The sequence below is a fragment of the Gasterosteus aculeatus genome, chromosome X (assembly GCF_964276395.1).
Source record: "Gasterosteus aculeatus chromosome X, fGasAcu3.hap1.1, whole genome shotgun sequence".
Taxonomy (NCBI): domain Eukaryota; kingdom Metazoa; phylum Chordata; class Actinopteri; order Perciformes; family Gasterosteidae; genus Gasterosteus; species Gasterosteus aculeatus.
In genome coordinates this window covers 20,812,401-20,829,706 of record NC_135698.1, presented here as the reverse complement: position 1 = coordinate 20,829,706, position 17,306 = coordinate 20,812,401, and the positions used below count along the sequence as shown (strand labels likewise).

The 17,306-nt window shown below is 44.6% G+C and overlaps 4 protein-coding genes and 1 long non-coding RNA gene across 7 annotated transcripts in view; 3 read left to right on the top strand and 2 right to left on the bottom strand.

Annotated features, from left to right (window-relative positions):
* Window positions 1–437: 437 nt before the first annotated feature.
* Window positions 438–1,996, bottom strand: LOC120808609 (endonuclease domain-containing 1 protein-like). The gene is made up of 2 exons (XM_040161613.2): window positions 1,628–1,996; window positions 438–1,505 (listed from the first exon to the last, which is right to left on the bottom strand). The coding sequence occupies exons 1-2, from the start codon at window positions 1,922–1,924 to the stop codon at window positions 900–902; spliced, it is 903 nt and encodes a 300-aa protein (XP_040017547.1). The 5' UTR covers window positions 1,925–1,996; the 3' UTR covers window positions 438–899.
* A 1,907-nt stretch (window positions 1,997–3,903) lies between these two features.
* Window positions 3,904–6,346, top strand: aplnr2 (apelin receptor 2). Its single transcript, XM_040161612.2, has 2 exons — window positions 3,904–4,061; window positions 4,494–6,346. The coding sequence occupies exon 2, from the start codon at window positions 4,674–4,676 to the stop codon at window positions 6,060–6,062; it is 1,389 nt and encodes a 462-aa protein (XP_040017546.2). The 5' UTR covers window positions 3,904–4,061; window positions 4,494–4,673; the 3' UTR covers window positions 6,063–6,346.
* Window positions 6,347–6,503: 157 nt separating this feature from the next.
* hdac10 (histone deacetylase 10) lies at window positions 6,504–15,179 on the top strand. Of its 2 annotated transcripts, none has more exons than XM_040162032.2 (20): window positions 6,504–7,422; window positions 8,038–8,172; window positions 8,274–8,370; window positions 8,488–8,585; window positions 8,744–8,848; window positions 8,945–9,013; window positions 9,105–9,231; window positions 9,682–9,747; window positions 9,835–9,894; window positions 10,358–10,447; window positions 10,531–10,637; window positions 10,712–10,779; window positions 11,323–11,557; window positions 11,681–11,771; window positions 11,859–11,944; window positions 12,059–12,115; window positions 12,233–12,314; window positions 12,700–12,888; window positions 12,969–13,134; window positions 14,480–15,179. In XM_040162032.2, exons 1-20 carry the CDS (start codon window positions 7,358–7,360, stop codon window positions 14,533–14,535), a joined length of 2,049 nt encoding a protein of 682 aa, XP_040017966.2. In that variant the 5' UTR covers window positions 6,504–7,357; the 3' UTR covers window positions 14,536–15,179. The 2 variants fall into 2 exon arrangements, with proteins under 2 accessions (XP_040017966.2, XP_077939102.1); XM_078082976.1 differs by having other exon boundaries at window positions 14,477–15,179.
* LOC120808830 (uncharacterized) overlaps window positions 13,345–17,306 on the bottom strand; it is a 7,795-nt gene continuing 3,833 nt past the window's right edge. The window contains exons 4-5 of one of the 2 annotated variants that reach the window (XR_013451193.1): window positions 14,583–14,820; window positions 13,345–14,488 (exon numbers count right to left, since the gene is read on the bottom strand). This is a non-coding gene — a long non-coding RNA (uncharacterized LOC120808830). Of the gene's footprint in view, window positions 14,489–14,571; window positions 14,821–17,306 lie in introns of those variants that run through there. The other variant, XR_005710016.2, reaches the window with a different exon arrangement.
* parvb (parvin, beta) overlaps window positions 15,312–17,306 on the top strand; it is an 11,762-nt gene continuing 9,767 nt past the window's right edge. The window contains exon 1 of the mRNA XM_040162034.2: window positions 15,312–15,657. Coding sequence (XP_040017968.2) covers window positions 15,561–15,657 — 97 coding nt within the window. The 5' untranslated portion in view covers window positions 15,312–15,560. The remainder of the gene's footprint in view (window positions 15,658–17,306) is intronic.

The window sequence follows — 17,306 nt, the reverse complement described above, 5'->3', positions numbered from 1 at the left end:
TTTCATACTATTTGCATCAACTATGACCGGCTGCACAAAACAGCTCGTAATAGAACCAACAATGAGTGATCTTGTCATTTTTTTTACGCTCCAATTTAATTTATTTATTGACGTGCACATTTTATGTCATGGTTGAGATCTTCAAATAAAAGGATCTGACGGCGGGGAAAGTTACTTACTTTAACGGCCATTCGATGGCTTAATACTTACAAGCAGGGAATATTCATCGGAAAAATCATCCGAGTTTGTCAAGAATTAGTTCGTCTGGTTGCAGAGGTTCTGTGTAGCACCACAGACGAGTGGCTGTGTGTGAAAATGTAAAACAGTTGGTGTAATCGGTCGTCTGCACAAAAGGCTCACAGAGGCAGGTTTAGTTCCCTCTAGTGATTAAGAGGTGATGGTAACATAAGATAAAGTGAATGAAGAGTACAACCATGTAGGGCTTTGATAGCGAGTTTATACATCATCGGCGTCAACGTAATTGAAATTAATAAATTGGACAATTTGCAAAGTATAGAAACATACCTTGGTTACAATTCTTTGATATTGCCTGACAGATTTAAACACAGAGGATCAGTCTTCCCTTCTGAGGATATGTAACAATATCTAAACCCTCAGGTCCACTTCTTTAAATTCTTTAACAACATCCTCTCAGAAAGATGGGTAAATATTAGTCAGATTGTATAAAACCCAGAGTAATAGTGATGTGACTAACATTTGAAACACTAAACAAGCTGCCACAAAGCAAATATGTGTGGGCGACCAGTTTAGGTTTATTTAAGGAAACTGTCGTAATTGTTCGTAAATTTCTTAAAATATTTTAGATGATTCACTCACTCAGCTGCTAAATGTTGAATTGCTTCTGTATGTCTAAATAAGAAGGACCAGTGCCCATTTCCTCAAGGCAGATGCAGGGCACTACTACCACCATTGACAGGCACACAGTTGTCATAGAAGACCTGGAAAGAGCTGCTGACGTAAGTGACCTTCTTCAGGAACTCCTCCAGCTGTTGCACGGTCATCTCCTGAACCTTACTGTCCTCCCTCTCGTTCATCCCGTGAGCCGCAAACGCAGGAAACTTTGACCGCTCCGAGTACGGCGCATTGCGGTCAAAATCAATGCAGCAGTAGGCCGACCAGAGGTAGGTGGGGATGCCCAGGCGGTTGATGTTGTGTCGGCGGATGGTGTTGCCCGAGGTGGTGACCCCGGTCACCACGTAGGCGGTGCCGCGGCAGTAGTTGTTGAGCCGCCTGCGGATGGTGTGCTCGTGCTGCTTCCAGGGCCCGATGTTGAACTCTCGGACCTGGGGGACCACGTTGGTCAAGGTGTAAGTGGACGCTTTGTCGTTGGGCTCGCCCTGGTGCTCGTCTGGATTCAGCTGACCCCGTTCAAAGATCACGGAGTTGGAGTAGTCGTCGAGCACGGCCTGAGCGTCCTCAAAATTCCTGTGAACGTTTTCCGAAGGGAACTGCTGCATCTCACGGGAGTCGGACGCTGTGGAGAGCTGTCAGGTTAAAAGACGTTAAGTGCAAAATAACGCCAGGTAACAGTAACGGATAACACTGATCGACTAAAGGATCTAATGAACGTGGGATATGATGCTTTCCTAAAGTACCGGGCCCCTACCTGTGGCTCATACATCCAAGGCACGTCCACCTTCTTGGAGCCGTCCGAGCGCTTGAAGGTGTACGCAGAATACACAGGGATGTGGTTGGCGGTGTCGTACAGGGTGACGAATCGTGGGTGGCCCTCGTAGAACTGGCAGATCTTCTTGAAAGGCTGCTCCTCGAGCCCCCGAGGCAGAGTGCCCATGTACAGGAACTTTTTGCACTCGGGCGAGAGCTTCTCCTGCACCTCCGCCGCTGCCATCGCAACGACGAGAAGGCCGATGAGCGTTCGATCCGCTCCTTTGCAGACGGTCATGGCGGCTGGTGCAGTTACCACAGAGCGTCCAACCCCTTTGAAAACTGTGTCCCGCTGTGTGGACTTTATCTCTGTGCTTCATAGCATCCCAGGTGTATTATGCAAATTCTTATCTTTTTCACTTTACAAGGCATAATGAAAATTCAGGGATCCTAACAGTTCCTGCACAACCATAGGAGCTCCGAGTAATTCTGTCTGACATTACACGGTATTCATGTGGCAAATGTACTGAAATAACAGAACTGAACATTGGGGGAATTGTGGGGAACAAGAGGCAGAACGTTGTTTTACATGTGTGATTCCCCGGCCCCTGAGGCAATACAAAGCCCATTACCTTTGTTTAATTGGGTTGATATTGCAAACCTTTCCGCCTCATCACACTAATGTCTGAGGAACTCAGAGGTCACAGCTTTCCATCTGGGCCACAAGCGCTTCGCGGGCCTAGAAGAAAAGTCAGGCAAACATCATAAATGGAATTACTCTCAAGTGAAAATAGATTTTCCTTCACCATGTTTCACCAGCACAACCGGGATTACTAACACTGCTGAGAGAGAGAGTCGCAGGCATTTCTGTTTAGCATTTCATAAACTAAATGTTGAACTCACAACGCTCATAGTGGAAATGCTGAGAAGATGTCCCTTGAAGATTTGAAGCTGGTCATCTTATCTTAATCTCAAGATTGCAAATTAGTGTTCAATACACATTACAGCTGAGGCTGAAATCAGTAATCCTACATTCAGTAAATGGTGGTGCTAGTTAAAAAGTTATTTGGATGGTGAATGAAATTCAATTTATTCATTGACGGCAGAGGATAAATTCCCAAAGTTATAATAACTTCAATCCAGTCTCTGCCATTCAGACTATCGATAACAGCCGCTTTGATAAGACCCATGTGTACGCGTTGGAGTCTGTCCTCACACAGGTCGACGTGCTCTGTTGCTCTTTGTGTTTTGTTACGCAGCATCACTTCCTTCTCTCTGTTGTTTCACCACTGTGATGCTCAGCGAGCAGCCGTCCTTTCAATGAAACTGTTGTATTTACTCTGCCTTTCCTTCCTCGTAGTGTGTGTGTGTGTGTGTGTGTGTGTGTGTGTGTGTGTGTCCATGTTTCTGTTAGAGAAAGGACTGTGGAATGTTTTTGGAAACATCTGTTTCTATAGCAACAGGTTGACGGCAGCGTGACCTCTGCCCCTGTGGTAACAAACACTTCCTGTTTACTATTGAAACATCCTCACTGTTTTCTAACCTCATGCTGATCAGTTTTTGTATCAATCCATCTACTACACAACAGAAACTTAACCTTACAAATTCACACAATTTGTGCGCCGTTTAACTCAAAAATATATTATTTCATGAATGAATATGTTGTGAAAACATTTGTTTTTAAAAGGTGAGACAATACATGTGTTCAGATTGTACTTAAGTACAGTATTTCAAATAACTCAATGTCATTTATTACATGTGTTAAAAGTAAATTGGAGGCCTCCTGCTGGCCAGGAACAACACAGCTGTGAGTCATCTGTCACCTGTCACTATTGTTCTTTTTTTCCCCGGGGAATATACATAATAATGGTTTTAAATAATGTCGCCCCGTCCATTCTGACGCTGCGGTGGGACTGTGAAGATGAGGGACGTTCTTCATTGCCGCTCTGTGTGGCTTGTTACATTTAACCACTGTACGCACTGTGTGTTTGAGCATGTAAAGAGGGTGTTTGCGTTAACACACATTTGTGTGTGTCCGTGCACAGAGAACATGAGCCGCTTTAAGGGTTGTGGAGGATCTGTTTGCGTGTCTCGGGGTTGTGGGAGGGGATGGCTGATGTTATTCTGTCTCTCGTGGTTTGTGTGTTTGTGCAATGGGGGAGAGGGGATGGGGGGTATTTGCAGGGCTCGTAACTCTCTCTGCTGGGGTGGTCTGGTTTTAGAATAAGAGAAAGTAGTGTGTGTGAGTGTGCGCGGAGGACTTTAGATGAAGACACACCTTCCTCAGCCCGCTCAGTGCTGATATACAGATGGAGAGAGACGCAGGGAGAAAGTAGAATGAGCGGACAGGATGAGAAGGAAGCTGCTGAGTTCTGCTCCACGACAATCATCCTCACCCCATCATCTCAGTGGCCGTTTCATCATCCAAGCCCGAGGTAGGCCTCCTCATTGCCCTATGGTGCAAATTGACATGCATCCTAAATAACTGTATGGATTGATACAGTTATTTAGGAAAGCCTAAAATAAAAGCAGCATCCAACATATTTTTGGGAGCTACTGAAGCCATTTAGTGCAATGTGAGAATCTGGTATCTTTTGGACTTTGGTTTGGCTTGTGGCGATCAAACTCTTTTTCATAAAGTTCAAAAATGGTCAGCGAAGGCACAACTTGTGCTTAAGACACCATTACAGTTCTGTTTCAGCATGGAGAGGAACACACAATTTACGTACACTAATGACATTTCATCTGTTGAAAAGATTACTTGAAAGGTCTTGGCCTAAATATACAGGAAGGCATTTATAGTATTCACAGCATTTGAACCTGTTGCAAAAGTCTAAGAATGTAATTGTGTTTTGTTAAATCTTCAGACCATCCGAGTCTACGGACCGAGGAGGAAGTTCGGAGTTAGATAATCCACTCTGGGAATGCGCAAACCGTGGTACCCCTGCAGGAGTTGGGAATAATTGTCTCGTGACACCACGCTGACCAAACGTCAGCTTTCCAGGAATGTATTTGGACTGCCATTGATTTTAAAAGGTGGCAAAGAGATGGACGCACAGATGTCAGATGCAGACTTCTTCTCTCCCTCCTCTCCTTCTACTTCTCCCCCTCCACCCTTCCACTGTGATTACAGCGACTGGTCTCCCTCCTTCTCCATCATCCCCTCCGTCTACCTGCTGGCCTTCCTGGTTGGTTGCCTTGGCAACGGCCTGGTGCTGTGGGCCTACCTAGACCGCGCTGACGCGAGGGGAACTGGAAACCTCTGTTGCTCCGGCACAGTCAGAAGCCGCCCGAGGAACATAAACAGCGCTGGTAGATTTTCCCCCGGCTCATTTCCTCAGAGGAAGACAGAAGGCCGTAGATCCTCCTCTCCCCCCTCCGCCTCCCGTCCCTCCCGCTCTCTGACAGACTCTCTCATAGCCAGCTTGGCGTTGGCTGACCTCTGCTTCCTCGTGACCCTCCCCCTGTGGGCCGCCTACACGGCGATGGGTTACCACTGGCCTTTCGGGCAAGCGCTCTGCCAGATCAGCAGCTTCCTCACTGCGCTCAACATGTACGCCAGCGTGTTCAGCCTGAGCATGCTTAGCGTGGAGCGCTACTGGGTTCTGACTGGACGCCGGCACTCCGGCCACCAGGCCCCGCGGAGGTGGCCCGGCAGAGCTTTGTGGATCCTCGGAGGGGTGTGGGTTCTGGCGGGGGTGCTAGCTCTCCCTGGTCTGCTGCTGCGCTCCGTCAGGGAGCTGGAGGTGGACCCTGACTCTGATTACGATTGGCAGCTGGAGGCGGTTCATCCCAGTACTGATCCTGGATCAGTCTTCCTCTCCTGCCAAATGGATTACTCCATGCTGATGGGAGCGGAGCTGGAGGAGAGCGACCGAGAGCAGGTGGAGATGTGGTGGGCGGCCGCGTTGAGCGTCAAATCGACTCTCATCGGCTTCCTGCTTCCTCTTCTCATCTTGCTGGTCTGCTACTGCTCATTGGCCCAGCTCCTGAGCAGACATTTTGGGCGGGGCCCTCGTCCTGACCGCATGCGGCAGCGAAGACTCCTCAGGGTCATCGTCACTTTAGTGTTGGCTTTCTTTCTGTGCTGGCTGCCTCTGCATGTTAATAAGACTGTCTCCATGCTGCTGGAGTTGGGTTTGGTCCCTCACTCGTGCTCTTTGGATCAGATTTTACTGGCGGCTCAGCCTTACGTCACGTGTTTAGCTTACCTCAACTCCTGCCTTAACCCTGTGCTGTACGCTGCGTGTGACCCGTCGTTCAGGAAGAGATGCAGCGGCGCTCTTCTCCTGCTGTGCCGGACGAGCAGGAGAGGAGAGGGAAGGGAAGGAGCGAAGGATGAAGGATCGAGAACACAGGAGGACACGGCGGATAAGACAGAGGGAGAAGACCAGATGCTGGGGCAGGTGGGAGCCGTAAATGATGAGACTCCATAAAATGAGAAAAATTGGATTGTTAAAAACAATCAACCTAAGACGAATGCCAAAAGTGGCCTGGATTCAGATGCTTGAAGAATCTGTGTTAGAGGTCAAGATTTTTCCAAATAAACATCCTTATCAAATTCCAATCCACAGATTTCCCACAGAAACAATCCACAAAAATGTTCTCATGTCATCTGATCTGTTTCTATATTTTGTACTAGTAAAACACTCTGAGTTGTTTACTGACTTTTCTTGCACCGTTGTTTGTATTTCTATTAAAAAAAGTATCATATAACAAACAGGTGTCTTTTGTGAGAAAATATAGTACATCCAAAAATATGTAATGTACATCTAAACTAATGAATTGCTACTTAAAAGTAGGAGGTTGGTAGCAGGCCTCGTCCACAGAGGGGCGCTGTTTTGTGATTAAACTGTTTAACGACCTCCATAAAGCTCGAGGAAGACTTACTCGCCTCCACCAATGCTGTTGTTTATTATGAAGAGAAGTAAACGGGCGTGTCGGTGTTTTAGGTGCATTTTAATGGTTAAGCCTAGTTTATGCTTCTGCGTTTTCAGAGCGACGCAGACGCAAGACCCCCGTGCGTCGCTTTTCACACCTCTTTGCGTCCTCGCGTGTCGAGACATTTTCTCCCGCAGCACCAGGCTGCGATTGGTCCGCTAACTACGTCCTTTACGGAGTCTCACATTTCCGCTTTCATAGCCCGATGCCGCCATTATTAAAACAAAGAATGTTTACGAGAGAACGGAGCAGATTGAAGAGCTTTTGTCGGAAGAAATGCGTAAATATGAGCGCGTATACAAGCCGCCATTGGCGGGTTTAGAAGCGGGTTGGATTCACGGAGGAAGATCGCCGCAAACGCCGGTTTGCCGGTCGAGAGGAACAAAGTCGTGGAGGAAAATACGGGACAAATGTGTCCTTGATGAAAAGCAGCAGTGTGATGCACGGGGCAATAAAGTATATGGTACATAAATAAACAAATAAATAAATAGACGTGACTTTATAGGTCGTCTTCAACAAAACACGTCATTCCGCCTGTTGTTCTGGAGGTGAATCGCTCTGCAACACACGCAGAACCATGAATTGAAACGAGTGCGTCGACGCAACGACGCAGAAGCATGCGCATGCGCCGGACTTTAGTTTGAGAAATAGATCCGCGCCGCGGACCTCGTGCGCACTTTGAACACTTTGATCCGAAACGGTTCCGAAACTGCTCGCTCACAAGAAGAAACTATTTCATTTACGCACTTTCTTCGTTTGAGAAAAGCGTTTTACTGTTGACCCTCGTGTGATGAAGATGGGGACGGCGTTGCTGTACGATGACGAGATGACGAAGTACAAGCTGCTCTGGACCGAGTGAGTGAATGAATCGCGCTTTATGCTTCAACTAACGACTGCGCTCAACATTTTTCATTAATATGTGGCGCAATATATATTTTATATGACGCACGTTGTGGTTGTTTGAGTACCTAACCCTAACATGTTGGTTTAAGTAAAACGGGTTAAATAGGTGTTACATTTGGCGAAAGAAGTGAAAGAAGTAACATTTGTACAGTTTAAAAGAGACAATACAAAAGTAGTTGACAAGTTAAACAAGTTAGGTATTTAATATAATCTGCAATATATTATTAATGATAGAGTTCTGATCAATGTTCTAGGTAACGTGTGTGGTCAGTCATTATCCTCCCTCCGTGGCTTTAGAGAGCACGTAAGGTTCAAAGGTCAGGCCCCGGTTCGATCCTCATCCGAATGTGTGCTCCGATGAATCTGAGCGGATCAGTTTCACGCAGTCTCAGTCATCATTCAATGGGGTTTGAGCTCAGTTTATCCCATTAAAAAAAAAGTAACCTACAGATATAAGACGGACAACGATTGTTGAACAGGCATCGACACCTACCACATACTTTATGTACAAATCCATGACACGATGAAACCGTACGGAGTACCATTATAATAAAACCTTTTCTCCAGCCCTGTCTGTAAGATTGAGGTACCAGAGCGCCTGACTGTGAGTCATGAAGCTTTGCTCAAGGCCGGTCTGGCTGATCGATGCATTTCCGTCCCAGTGCGCGAGGCGACCGACGCCGACATCCTGCTGGTTCACAGGTCGGTTCTGACCTGCTTCAGTTTGTTGTTCTTTTCTCCTCCTGAGGCCGAAATAAACCGCTAAAGCCGCTCCTCCACATGCACTTTGCTGCCCTTAACAGTGAGGAGTACTTGGAGGCAGTGAAGAAGACCCCCTACATGACTCTGGAGGACCTGATGGAGTTCACCCTGCAGTATGGCGACGTCTACTTTCACCCAGTCAGTCTTGCCCTGTGCCTCCATCTGCATCTCCCATCTGCCATTCCTTCACTTTCATCGGTCAGCTTCGCTCCTCGTCCCAGCAAAGCCTTCATTTTCTACCCTTCACTGTCCTAGAACATCTATCACTGTGCCAAGCTGGCTGCAGGCGCCACCCTGCAACTGGTGGACAGTGTTATGACGGGGAAGGTGAGGAACGGCATGGCTCTGGTCAGGTGAGGCCTCTCACGTTCTTCGGTCGTTCTACTTTGGTGTTAATTGTTAAACTTTACCGCCTTTTCGTTGCCTTTTTACGTCCCTTTTTACTTTTGATGTATTTCCAAGCAAAACGTGATGGGTTTGTTTGGAAGCTGTCTTTTGTTCCCGTTGACAGACCACCAGGGCACCACAGCATGCGCAGCGCTGCCAACGGCTTCTGTGTGTTCAACAACGTGGCCATAGCGGCCCGATATGCCAAACAAAAATACGGGATTAAAAGGTAACGTGCGATACTGCGATTGTTTCCTTTATTCTTGAAAAACACATTGTACTGGTTCTTCCACAAAGTATTCATTGATTTCTTGATATATTCCAGGGTGTTAATAGTTGACTGGGATGTACATCATGGTCAAGGGGTGCAGTACTGTTTTGAAGATGATCCGAGGTGAGGCCGTGCTAAATGACCAGCTAAATGGTTTCCACAGCTGTTATTTTATCTAGCATCACACACCCTGCGTTCTACTTTCTATTCCCAGCGTGCTTTATTTCTCGTGGCACCGATACGAGCATCAGAAATTCTGGCCTCATCTTAGGGACTCCGACTACGACTGTGTTGGCAAAGAGAAAGGGGCAGGATTCAATGTCAACGTACCATGGAACAAAGTAGGTACCTGTCGATAGACTGCAAGTTATTGTCATTTCTACGTTGAATGTAATAAATTATCGATTTTAAAGTAAACAAAGGAACAAACTGGCAGTATTACCAATTTTTGAAGCTGAGACCCGAGAACATTCTATTCACAGTGATTCATCTTTGAAGTGGGATTATATAGAAGAGATATGCGTGATAAAACAAGGGGGGCTCTGGGCAAAAACTAAGTGCTGGTTGACTTCAGATGTAGCGTCTTTGGCAATGCAAGATTACATCGACACACAAGATTTATTTATTTATTAACAGATAAACCAGAACACGATGTGCCTTATCGACCAAGGTGAAACATTATTTCCACAACCATGTAAATCATTTATTTGGATAGTTGGGTGCACATGTTTGTGTATATGAACATTTTTTTTAAATCTGTGTAATAATGAAGTCCCACCCTGAAAATTCAGGTGGGAATGAAGAACAGCGACTATCTTTCGGTCTTCTGTCACGTCCTTCTGCCGATCGCATACGAGGTAAAGCGCTCATCCCGCCGACTGATACTGATGTGCTGGATATTATTTATGCCAATGTAGGATTGATTATGTGTGTCTTTGTCACAGTTCAGCCCAGACCTGGTCCTGGTGTGTGCAGGCTTCGACTCAGCTATTGGTGATCCAGAGGTACTGATCTATAAAAAGCCATTAGATATATAAATATATATATATTTGTTTATATCTTTTTTGCGGCTGTTTTATTAGGTTCACCTGTACAAACAGCTGTGCCATAAATTTAGCAATTTTCTGTTTTTGGTTACATTGTCTGAAATGTGCAAACTAAATTATACCGCACTGCGTCATGTATTATATATACTGCACATATTCAGTTCCGGACGACGTCATCACTAACGGTGACTTTAGTGAAAAAAGATTGAGTTGCTCCTTTGTGGCATTTCCCAAACCCTGATAGTTTTAGACAATCTAAAAGAAATGTTGATGGAATAAAGGTTGCCTTGGATTTCGTTAGTTTTTTTATCTAATGATTTGTGTGTGCTGCATCACTCTGCGTCCAGTCTGCTCGCCATCGTTATTTAAATAAATTAAAGTCGTATTTACGAAACTGACTTCAGTGGCTTTTTATTTTCAGGGTAAAATGTGTGCCAGCCCCGACGTCTTTGCCCACCTCACTCACCTGCTGATGAACCTCGCAGGGGGGAAACTGTGCGCTGTGCTGGAGGTCAGGCCACACATGCGCTACAAGCTCGCTGCCATTCTGTCGATGGAACATTTGGTTGTAAAATACTGTGTTGGGTTTTCTAGGGAGGGTACAACTTGACTTCCCTCCACCAGTCTGTGTGTCAGACGGTTCAAACTTTGCTCGGAGACCCTGCGCCGCGACCTGCAAACCTCGACGGTCCCTGTGCAAGGTCGGTCTACCGTCGGGTTAAATGACCTGCGTGTGTGTTTTACATCAGTAGTGAATTTGTCTTTCTGTTTTCAGTGCACTTGAGTCCCTTCATTGTGTGCGATCTGCTCACAGGCCGTACTGGTCCTGCCTCAAACATGCAGGTATAACAACGTTATTCTTTTCGAGCTTTTTCATCTATTCCTTTTAAAAAAAAAAGCATCATGCTGATATCACTGTTTGAGTGGGTTTGACTCAATGGACAGTTCAGAGGGGGGAAAAAAAATCTAATTTGATACAACAGAGCTAAAGATATGGAAAGTGTATGCAATTGAATACCAACATCCTATTTAAACTAAATAGAACATCAAAATCAGCCCATACAGAAGAAGTATGTGCAGTTTGTGTAGGTGAGAAATGGCTGAATGGAGAAACTGTGAGATGGTTTGCATCATGTGACGCAAAAATGACTTATGATTATGCGTTATTCAGTGTTAACCCAATGCATAGTACTTAATCATTTATTTTGTGTGTGCTAAAACCATTATCTTTATCATATTCTACACATTCTGCTTCTATGTCAAAAGCTGGTGCCCAGAATGCAACCCGGCCACTAACAGCGCCAATGTAACCTCGAGCTGCTAACTTTATCAGAGTTGACTTTTTACCTCCCTACTTTATAAAATATTGGATTTTTCCTCTTCCAGCCGACCTACTTACCTCTGATGTCAGCACAAAGGGCATTGAGTTAACGGCAGGAGGCCAAGAAAAGCAGAAGGCCGAAGAGGAGAGAAGCGCGGAGTCGGAGGAGTGGTCGGAGCCTCTGAAACGCGCCGCGCCTCCGGTTCGCACTGCGCTCGTCCTCCCCGATGGCGTGGTCTGCCCGGAGGGATGTACACGCTTCAGCTCTTCAGCGGACCCCAGCAAAGTCCACAAACTCAGGTACCATTTTTCATAATCGTCTCCTTTTGTATTGAAACAGGAAGAATATCAAAGATGGCTTTACATTTAAAATAACGTCGGGATTAAAGCTTGTTGTATATGTGTTGATCCTTCCACAATAAGGGAGACTTTTCTCAAAGATTCAGATGACAGCGACGCCCTCACAACCCTCTCCAGTCTTACTGCCCTTGTGCAGAAAATGGAGCAGAACGAGGTACCGTCTGGGTATTATTGTATGATCTGATTTTCTCACTTGCCCACGTGAGCTGCAAGCTGATTATATTCAATCACCACATCTCAGATCTGCAATGGCTTGGCGTTGGTCCGTGATGTCTCCATGGCGATGATGTGTGTTGTCCAGCATGCTGAAGCTGCGCACCTCGACCGGTATAGTAATGTGGATCTGATCCATATGTACATTGAAATGGCTCGTTCATTCAAATATATTATCATGAATATGCGTAAATCTGTCTGGTTGGAAACCGCCTTCTCCTCATGCAGGGTTTTGATCGTGTGTGTTGGAGACGCGGCGGTCCCGAGTCAAGGCACAGACGACGGGTGAACGTCATTTGTGTGTCTCAAAATGATATTGTGTTCAAATTATCTCCCTTGAGCTATTGAAAACATATTTAATTCTGCAACAGTACAAACCTGACGAGATCTTCCCATCTTCAGGACAACTCTCCTGGTGCAGTTCAGCAGCGAGGAGTCCGAGGGACAGAAACGCAGATTTCACATTCCTTTGTGTCTGAAGAAGGTACTGTAGTGTTGGTGAAGTCACATCGTCTTGGAGCATGTCAGACTGCAGAGGATGCTAATTCAGTGTTACCATGTTCGGTTTATTCTCAGCATCATAAGAGAGTGGAAAGTGGTTATTTTCTTCAATTCCTTTATTCCACTCAACAGATTTCTAGTAAATAATCAGTGTGTGATTAAGTCGACCAAGAACAAATTTAGTCGCGTACAATCCTACTTTAGTTGATTAAAAGGTATTGAAAACAATATTGGGTTTTTACAATGTACTTTATTAAATCTTGTAACAAATTAATATTGAAGTAATGCTGTCATGATTATGCTCCTATTGTTACGACGTGTGTGTTGGATGACATAAGCAAACAGAAAGTGTGTTTGTCTTCTCACAGGGCTGCAGTGACGTGTCTGGGTTCACACAAGCGGTGTTGGGCCTCGTGCTGCCGCTGGGATACGAGTACGACCCGAGCCTGGTTCTGTTGGTTCGGTCGCCAGGTAGCGGGCTGTGTGACGGCGCGTGGCAACAACTGACAGGCCTGCTGCAGGGCCTCGCTCAAGGACACACACTGGTGCTCATGCAGGTGAGAAGGAGGAGAGGTGTACGCGCTCATCTGCGGCTTCATCTTTGCTGTTTTTGGTCATTTTCATTATTTTATTTCAGGAAGGTGAGAAGGAGTGCGTCGGCCCGACGGCCTCGTCTCTCCTCGGAGTCGCCGCCGCCTCTCTGGGGAGGCTTGGTGCTCCGCTGCAGGAGGACGTGGAGGCGCTGGAGGGACTGAGGAGCAGACTGCAGGCGGACTGGAAGCTACTGCAGACAACAGGGCCAGGTTTTTCAAAAAGTTTAATCCGGATTTAGTAATCCTTTTTTTTTTTTTTTGCGATCCGTGATCACGTAATCCAGTTTACTTTTGAGCCAGTTTTTCAAAACAACATCGGATTGGATCAATCTGATCCGGATAGGAACTGGAGAACCAGTGCTCAAACAGGATAGGAAATCACAATATAGATATGTAAAGAGCAACAAGTAGAATAGCCAATGTGGGCTCAATATGAGTTTATTTTTATTTGAAATGAAAACACACATTTAAAAAAATAAAATAAAAACAAGAAAAACGGACTCCATCCTCTTCCAGCAGTCCGCTCATCTGAGACCTACAACACAAACACTGTACATTGAGGATATTTATAACAAGTTTCAAATATAGATGTATTGAATTAAAAAAAGGACTTAATGTCAAATACTCCACAATAATTTCAGACTTCCTCATCTGATGTGGAGAGACCAGCTTGTCTGAGCGTAGCCTTTAGAAGTCTGGCCTTGGTTTGCTGTAGTTTGGTGAGAGTCAGTTGTTCCTCTGCCAGAACGAGCAAACAGGACGTGCAACAAGGGACGCAATAGTTAGACACTATTTCTGATTTGGATTTGTTTTGGATTTCAAAAATCTGTGATTGCCATTCTTTGCATTTTGGGGGTTATTCTGTAATCATTGCATGCATCACTAATAAATATGCTAAAAACAAAAATATTTTCGATTGTGATTGAATCACATGTAAGTGAATATATATTATATAAATAAATTAGTGACAGAATAAAATGTATTGTTTTTGGTCAATTTTGACAGCTTTTTGGTGGATTATTTTATGAGGCCAAACTCTTTCTACTTTGCTGTAGGCCTAATACTGAAAGGCCGAATACGTTAAAGCCTACCTAATCACTGTAGGCTGACGGATGAACAAATAAAATTAAAACCTTATGAATAAATAGGATATCTTGTAAGATACTGCATGATCCAAATATAGTAATTATTTGATACATTTTGGGCATGAAATCCACGCTAAATCCACCCTTCTGATGGGATCAGTTTAATTCAGATTTTTGGGATCAAAGTGATCCAAATCCTACAAAAAAGTTCTAAAAAACCCAGAACTAAAGGTTTGATCCGGATCAAAACCAAGATTGGATTACGTGATCTAATCCGATTATAATCCGTAATCCGTTTTTTCTTTTGAAAAATCCATTTTCAAGATTTGATCCAATCCGTTATCCAAAATCCTAGTGGATTACTTTTGAAAAACCGGGCCCAGGTGACTTCACAACAGCAGCGTCACATGTGGCATCCAGAGAGTTTGAAACAAACCAACTTATTGTGAAATTCTGTCTCCTGAAAGCAGCACCAGAACCTGGAATGAAAACAGAAGCTGATCCTGCTGAAGCACACCAGAAATAAAATTTAAATAAAACGAAATGAAATAAGATAAGATTATTTTTCTGTACTTTGTAATTTGTTTGGCCTTTGAGACTTTTACTGTCAAGCACAGCAGGTTGCTAGGCAACAGCAGCAGCGGGAGTAAAGCTTTTGGTTGTTGGGGGACGCAGTCCAGGTCTACGAAGGCTGCAGGCGGCAAGGATGCGACTTTGAGACACAGCTAATGTGGATCACAAGGAGGAGGTGATGCTGATCGCCTGATGCGCCGCAGCTTTGCTCATCAGCGGCTGGAGGGGCGTGGCAGGCCTGAAACACGCAGAGAGAGACATATTTAAGTGTGGGGACATAGCAGAATAAAAACAAAAAAGATTTCCCATCGGTTAATTTTTTTGTGTATTTAGCAAGTTTTTCATCAAACGTTAATATTATTTGTTTTTGTTACCGTGTGCTACCCAATGTTTACTCCTGGCAAATTTGAATTGTTATACTAGTGAATAACTAAAATATTTCCATTTATTCCTAATTCGTCCTTTTACACCACTTTTCAGAGGGAACTCTTAATTTCTAATAAAGTTTTACACACAAAACATTGGATGGGTTTGTAAATGTAATTGCATAATGAATACTTTACTTTGTTATTAAAATGCTTAAGTGCAGGCCTTTAACTTCTATGTATTGTGTAGTAATTTTTCCATTAAAACAATACTTTATACCTTTTAGAGAAACAAGCATTATGCACTGAATTCTCCTTGGCCTGCCGCTAGGCGGCGCTGCGGGGAGACCCTGCGGTAAATAGTGAAGCAGATGAAGCTACAAACACATGTGATTCATTCGTCTTCTATCCGCGGATGCATTTGGCGTTGTTTTTAACCCTACGCCGGTTCCCTGAACGCATCACAGTGACGTTTGCCGAGAGAGAGAAAGAGAGAGAAAGAGAGCGAGAGAGAGAGAGAGAGAGAGCGAGCGAGAGAGAAAGAGAGAGAGAGAGCGAGCGAGAGAGAAAGAGAGAGAGAGAGAGAGAGCACCCAAACGCGTCGCACTGAAAGATGTCTGCGACCGCGCAGCCCGCAAAAATGAAGAAGGACGAATCCTTCCTCGGGAAATTAGGAGGAACCCTCGTGCGGAGGAAGAAGTCTAAGGAAGGTAAGTCACTTCATTATGATCCGTTTGATGGAGTGACGTCATGGAAGGCCTCGTTGGGGTTTCTGTCCATGGTGCTGCAATCACATGACGCGCTATTGGAATATCACCGGCACTTTAATCAACTGCACACAGGATTTACAACCTTCTCCAAGTGAATAAAGGACATGTGAGACAAGGTCCTGTGAGCAAGTCCACAGTCCTTTAGCATGAGGCGATGGATATAAATAGATGAAACAGGCACGGAATGCGCGCTTATTATGGGATGAGGGAGGATGACGGGGCTCGCCGTGTTTCACTTCTATAAACTTTCGGACTTATTGTCGTACTTTTTGTAGGACAGAACGAAGTGGTTGTTCAAACTATTTTTTGCCCTGCCAAAGGCCAGACATTGTGGTAAGACAGACAGCTGCAAGGTTTAACACCTGTGTGTGTGTGTGTGTGTGTTCCCAGCAGGGGGACCTGCACACAGTATCAGGGCCTTAGGAGCCTCATTAAATCCCATCTCACGTAAATCTATAAAAAACAATTTTACGTTGTCTAAATGAGAATATGTCAGGATGAATTGATACAGAACATATATCATATCTCAAACTATTATTCTGAAAGAAAGAAAAAATGAAGGTTCCAGCTTCTTTGAATGTGTATTTGTTTACATTGTGTCATTGTAAATGAAACACTCATATTTTGGACCGTTGGTCAGGTGAAAAGACCAGTTTGTCTCCTCTGTCTCTGGGCCATGAACACTTTCTGTTTCTATACTATTAGAGAATCAATGATGAACAGGAAAATGAATGGCGGGTGAAAATAATAGTGAGTTGCAGCTGTAATATAATGTAATTACAGCGTCATGCCAAGTGTTTTTTCTGTTCTTAACACGGCTTTGAACAGAGAAAAGCTCAGCTCATCGAGTAATTAGATGATAACTGTGGGTTGTTTCCTGGTTTAAAGAGGAAATGAGAATAATTGTCTTCCTGCTGCTAGTGCTTAAAGCTTCACTGAAACCATGGGAACAGATTTGCTCTGAGTCCAAAATTAACACAAAACAGCATTTTGCAGAATGATGTCTCAAAAACTCTTGACCCCGTAAAATACGGAGCACAGAAGTCTTTTTACCCATTGTAGGATATTTTACTTTTTTTATAGAGAGCAAGAGATGCCACATCTTACAAGCTTGTGACTGCGAAGCCGCAAGCATTTTCCCTCTCTGCTAATATGTGATGAACGATGCAACAAACAATCCAACGGTTCTTTTCCATTTTCTTTTAAACCTCCAACTTATCTTAAAAAAAACCTTTGTGGTCCCCAGACTTTTATTCTGCCAGATATGATTAGAAGTCAGTAACGAAGGTAATGGGGCCTCCAGTGGGGGCAGAGGGGAATCCCGTAGCCTCTGTGGGGGGGTTGAGTGCAGTGCCCCTGTGTGGTCAAAGTGGATTAAAGTCCAGCTGATGAATATGTCATGTTAGATTAAAAAGCAGAACAAGGGGGGAAACAGCCTGTACGGTTTCATCTTAATTCTTCTTAGTTGCCATAAATGCTGCTGCTCCTGTTGTTGTGGCTTCTGTAACATTTGGGTGCGTACGTTGAATTCTTTTAGAGGAAGAGTCGCCACTGGAAAAGTTTCTTCTCGTTTGCTGAATAATCATCAA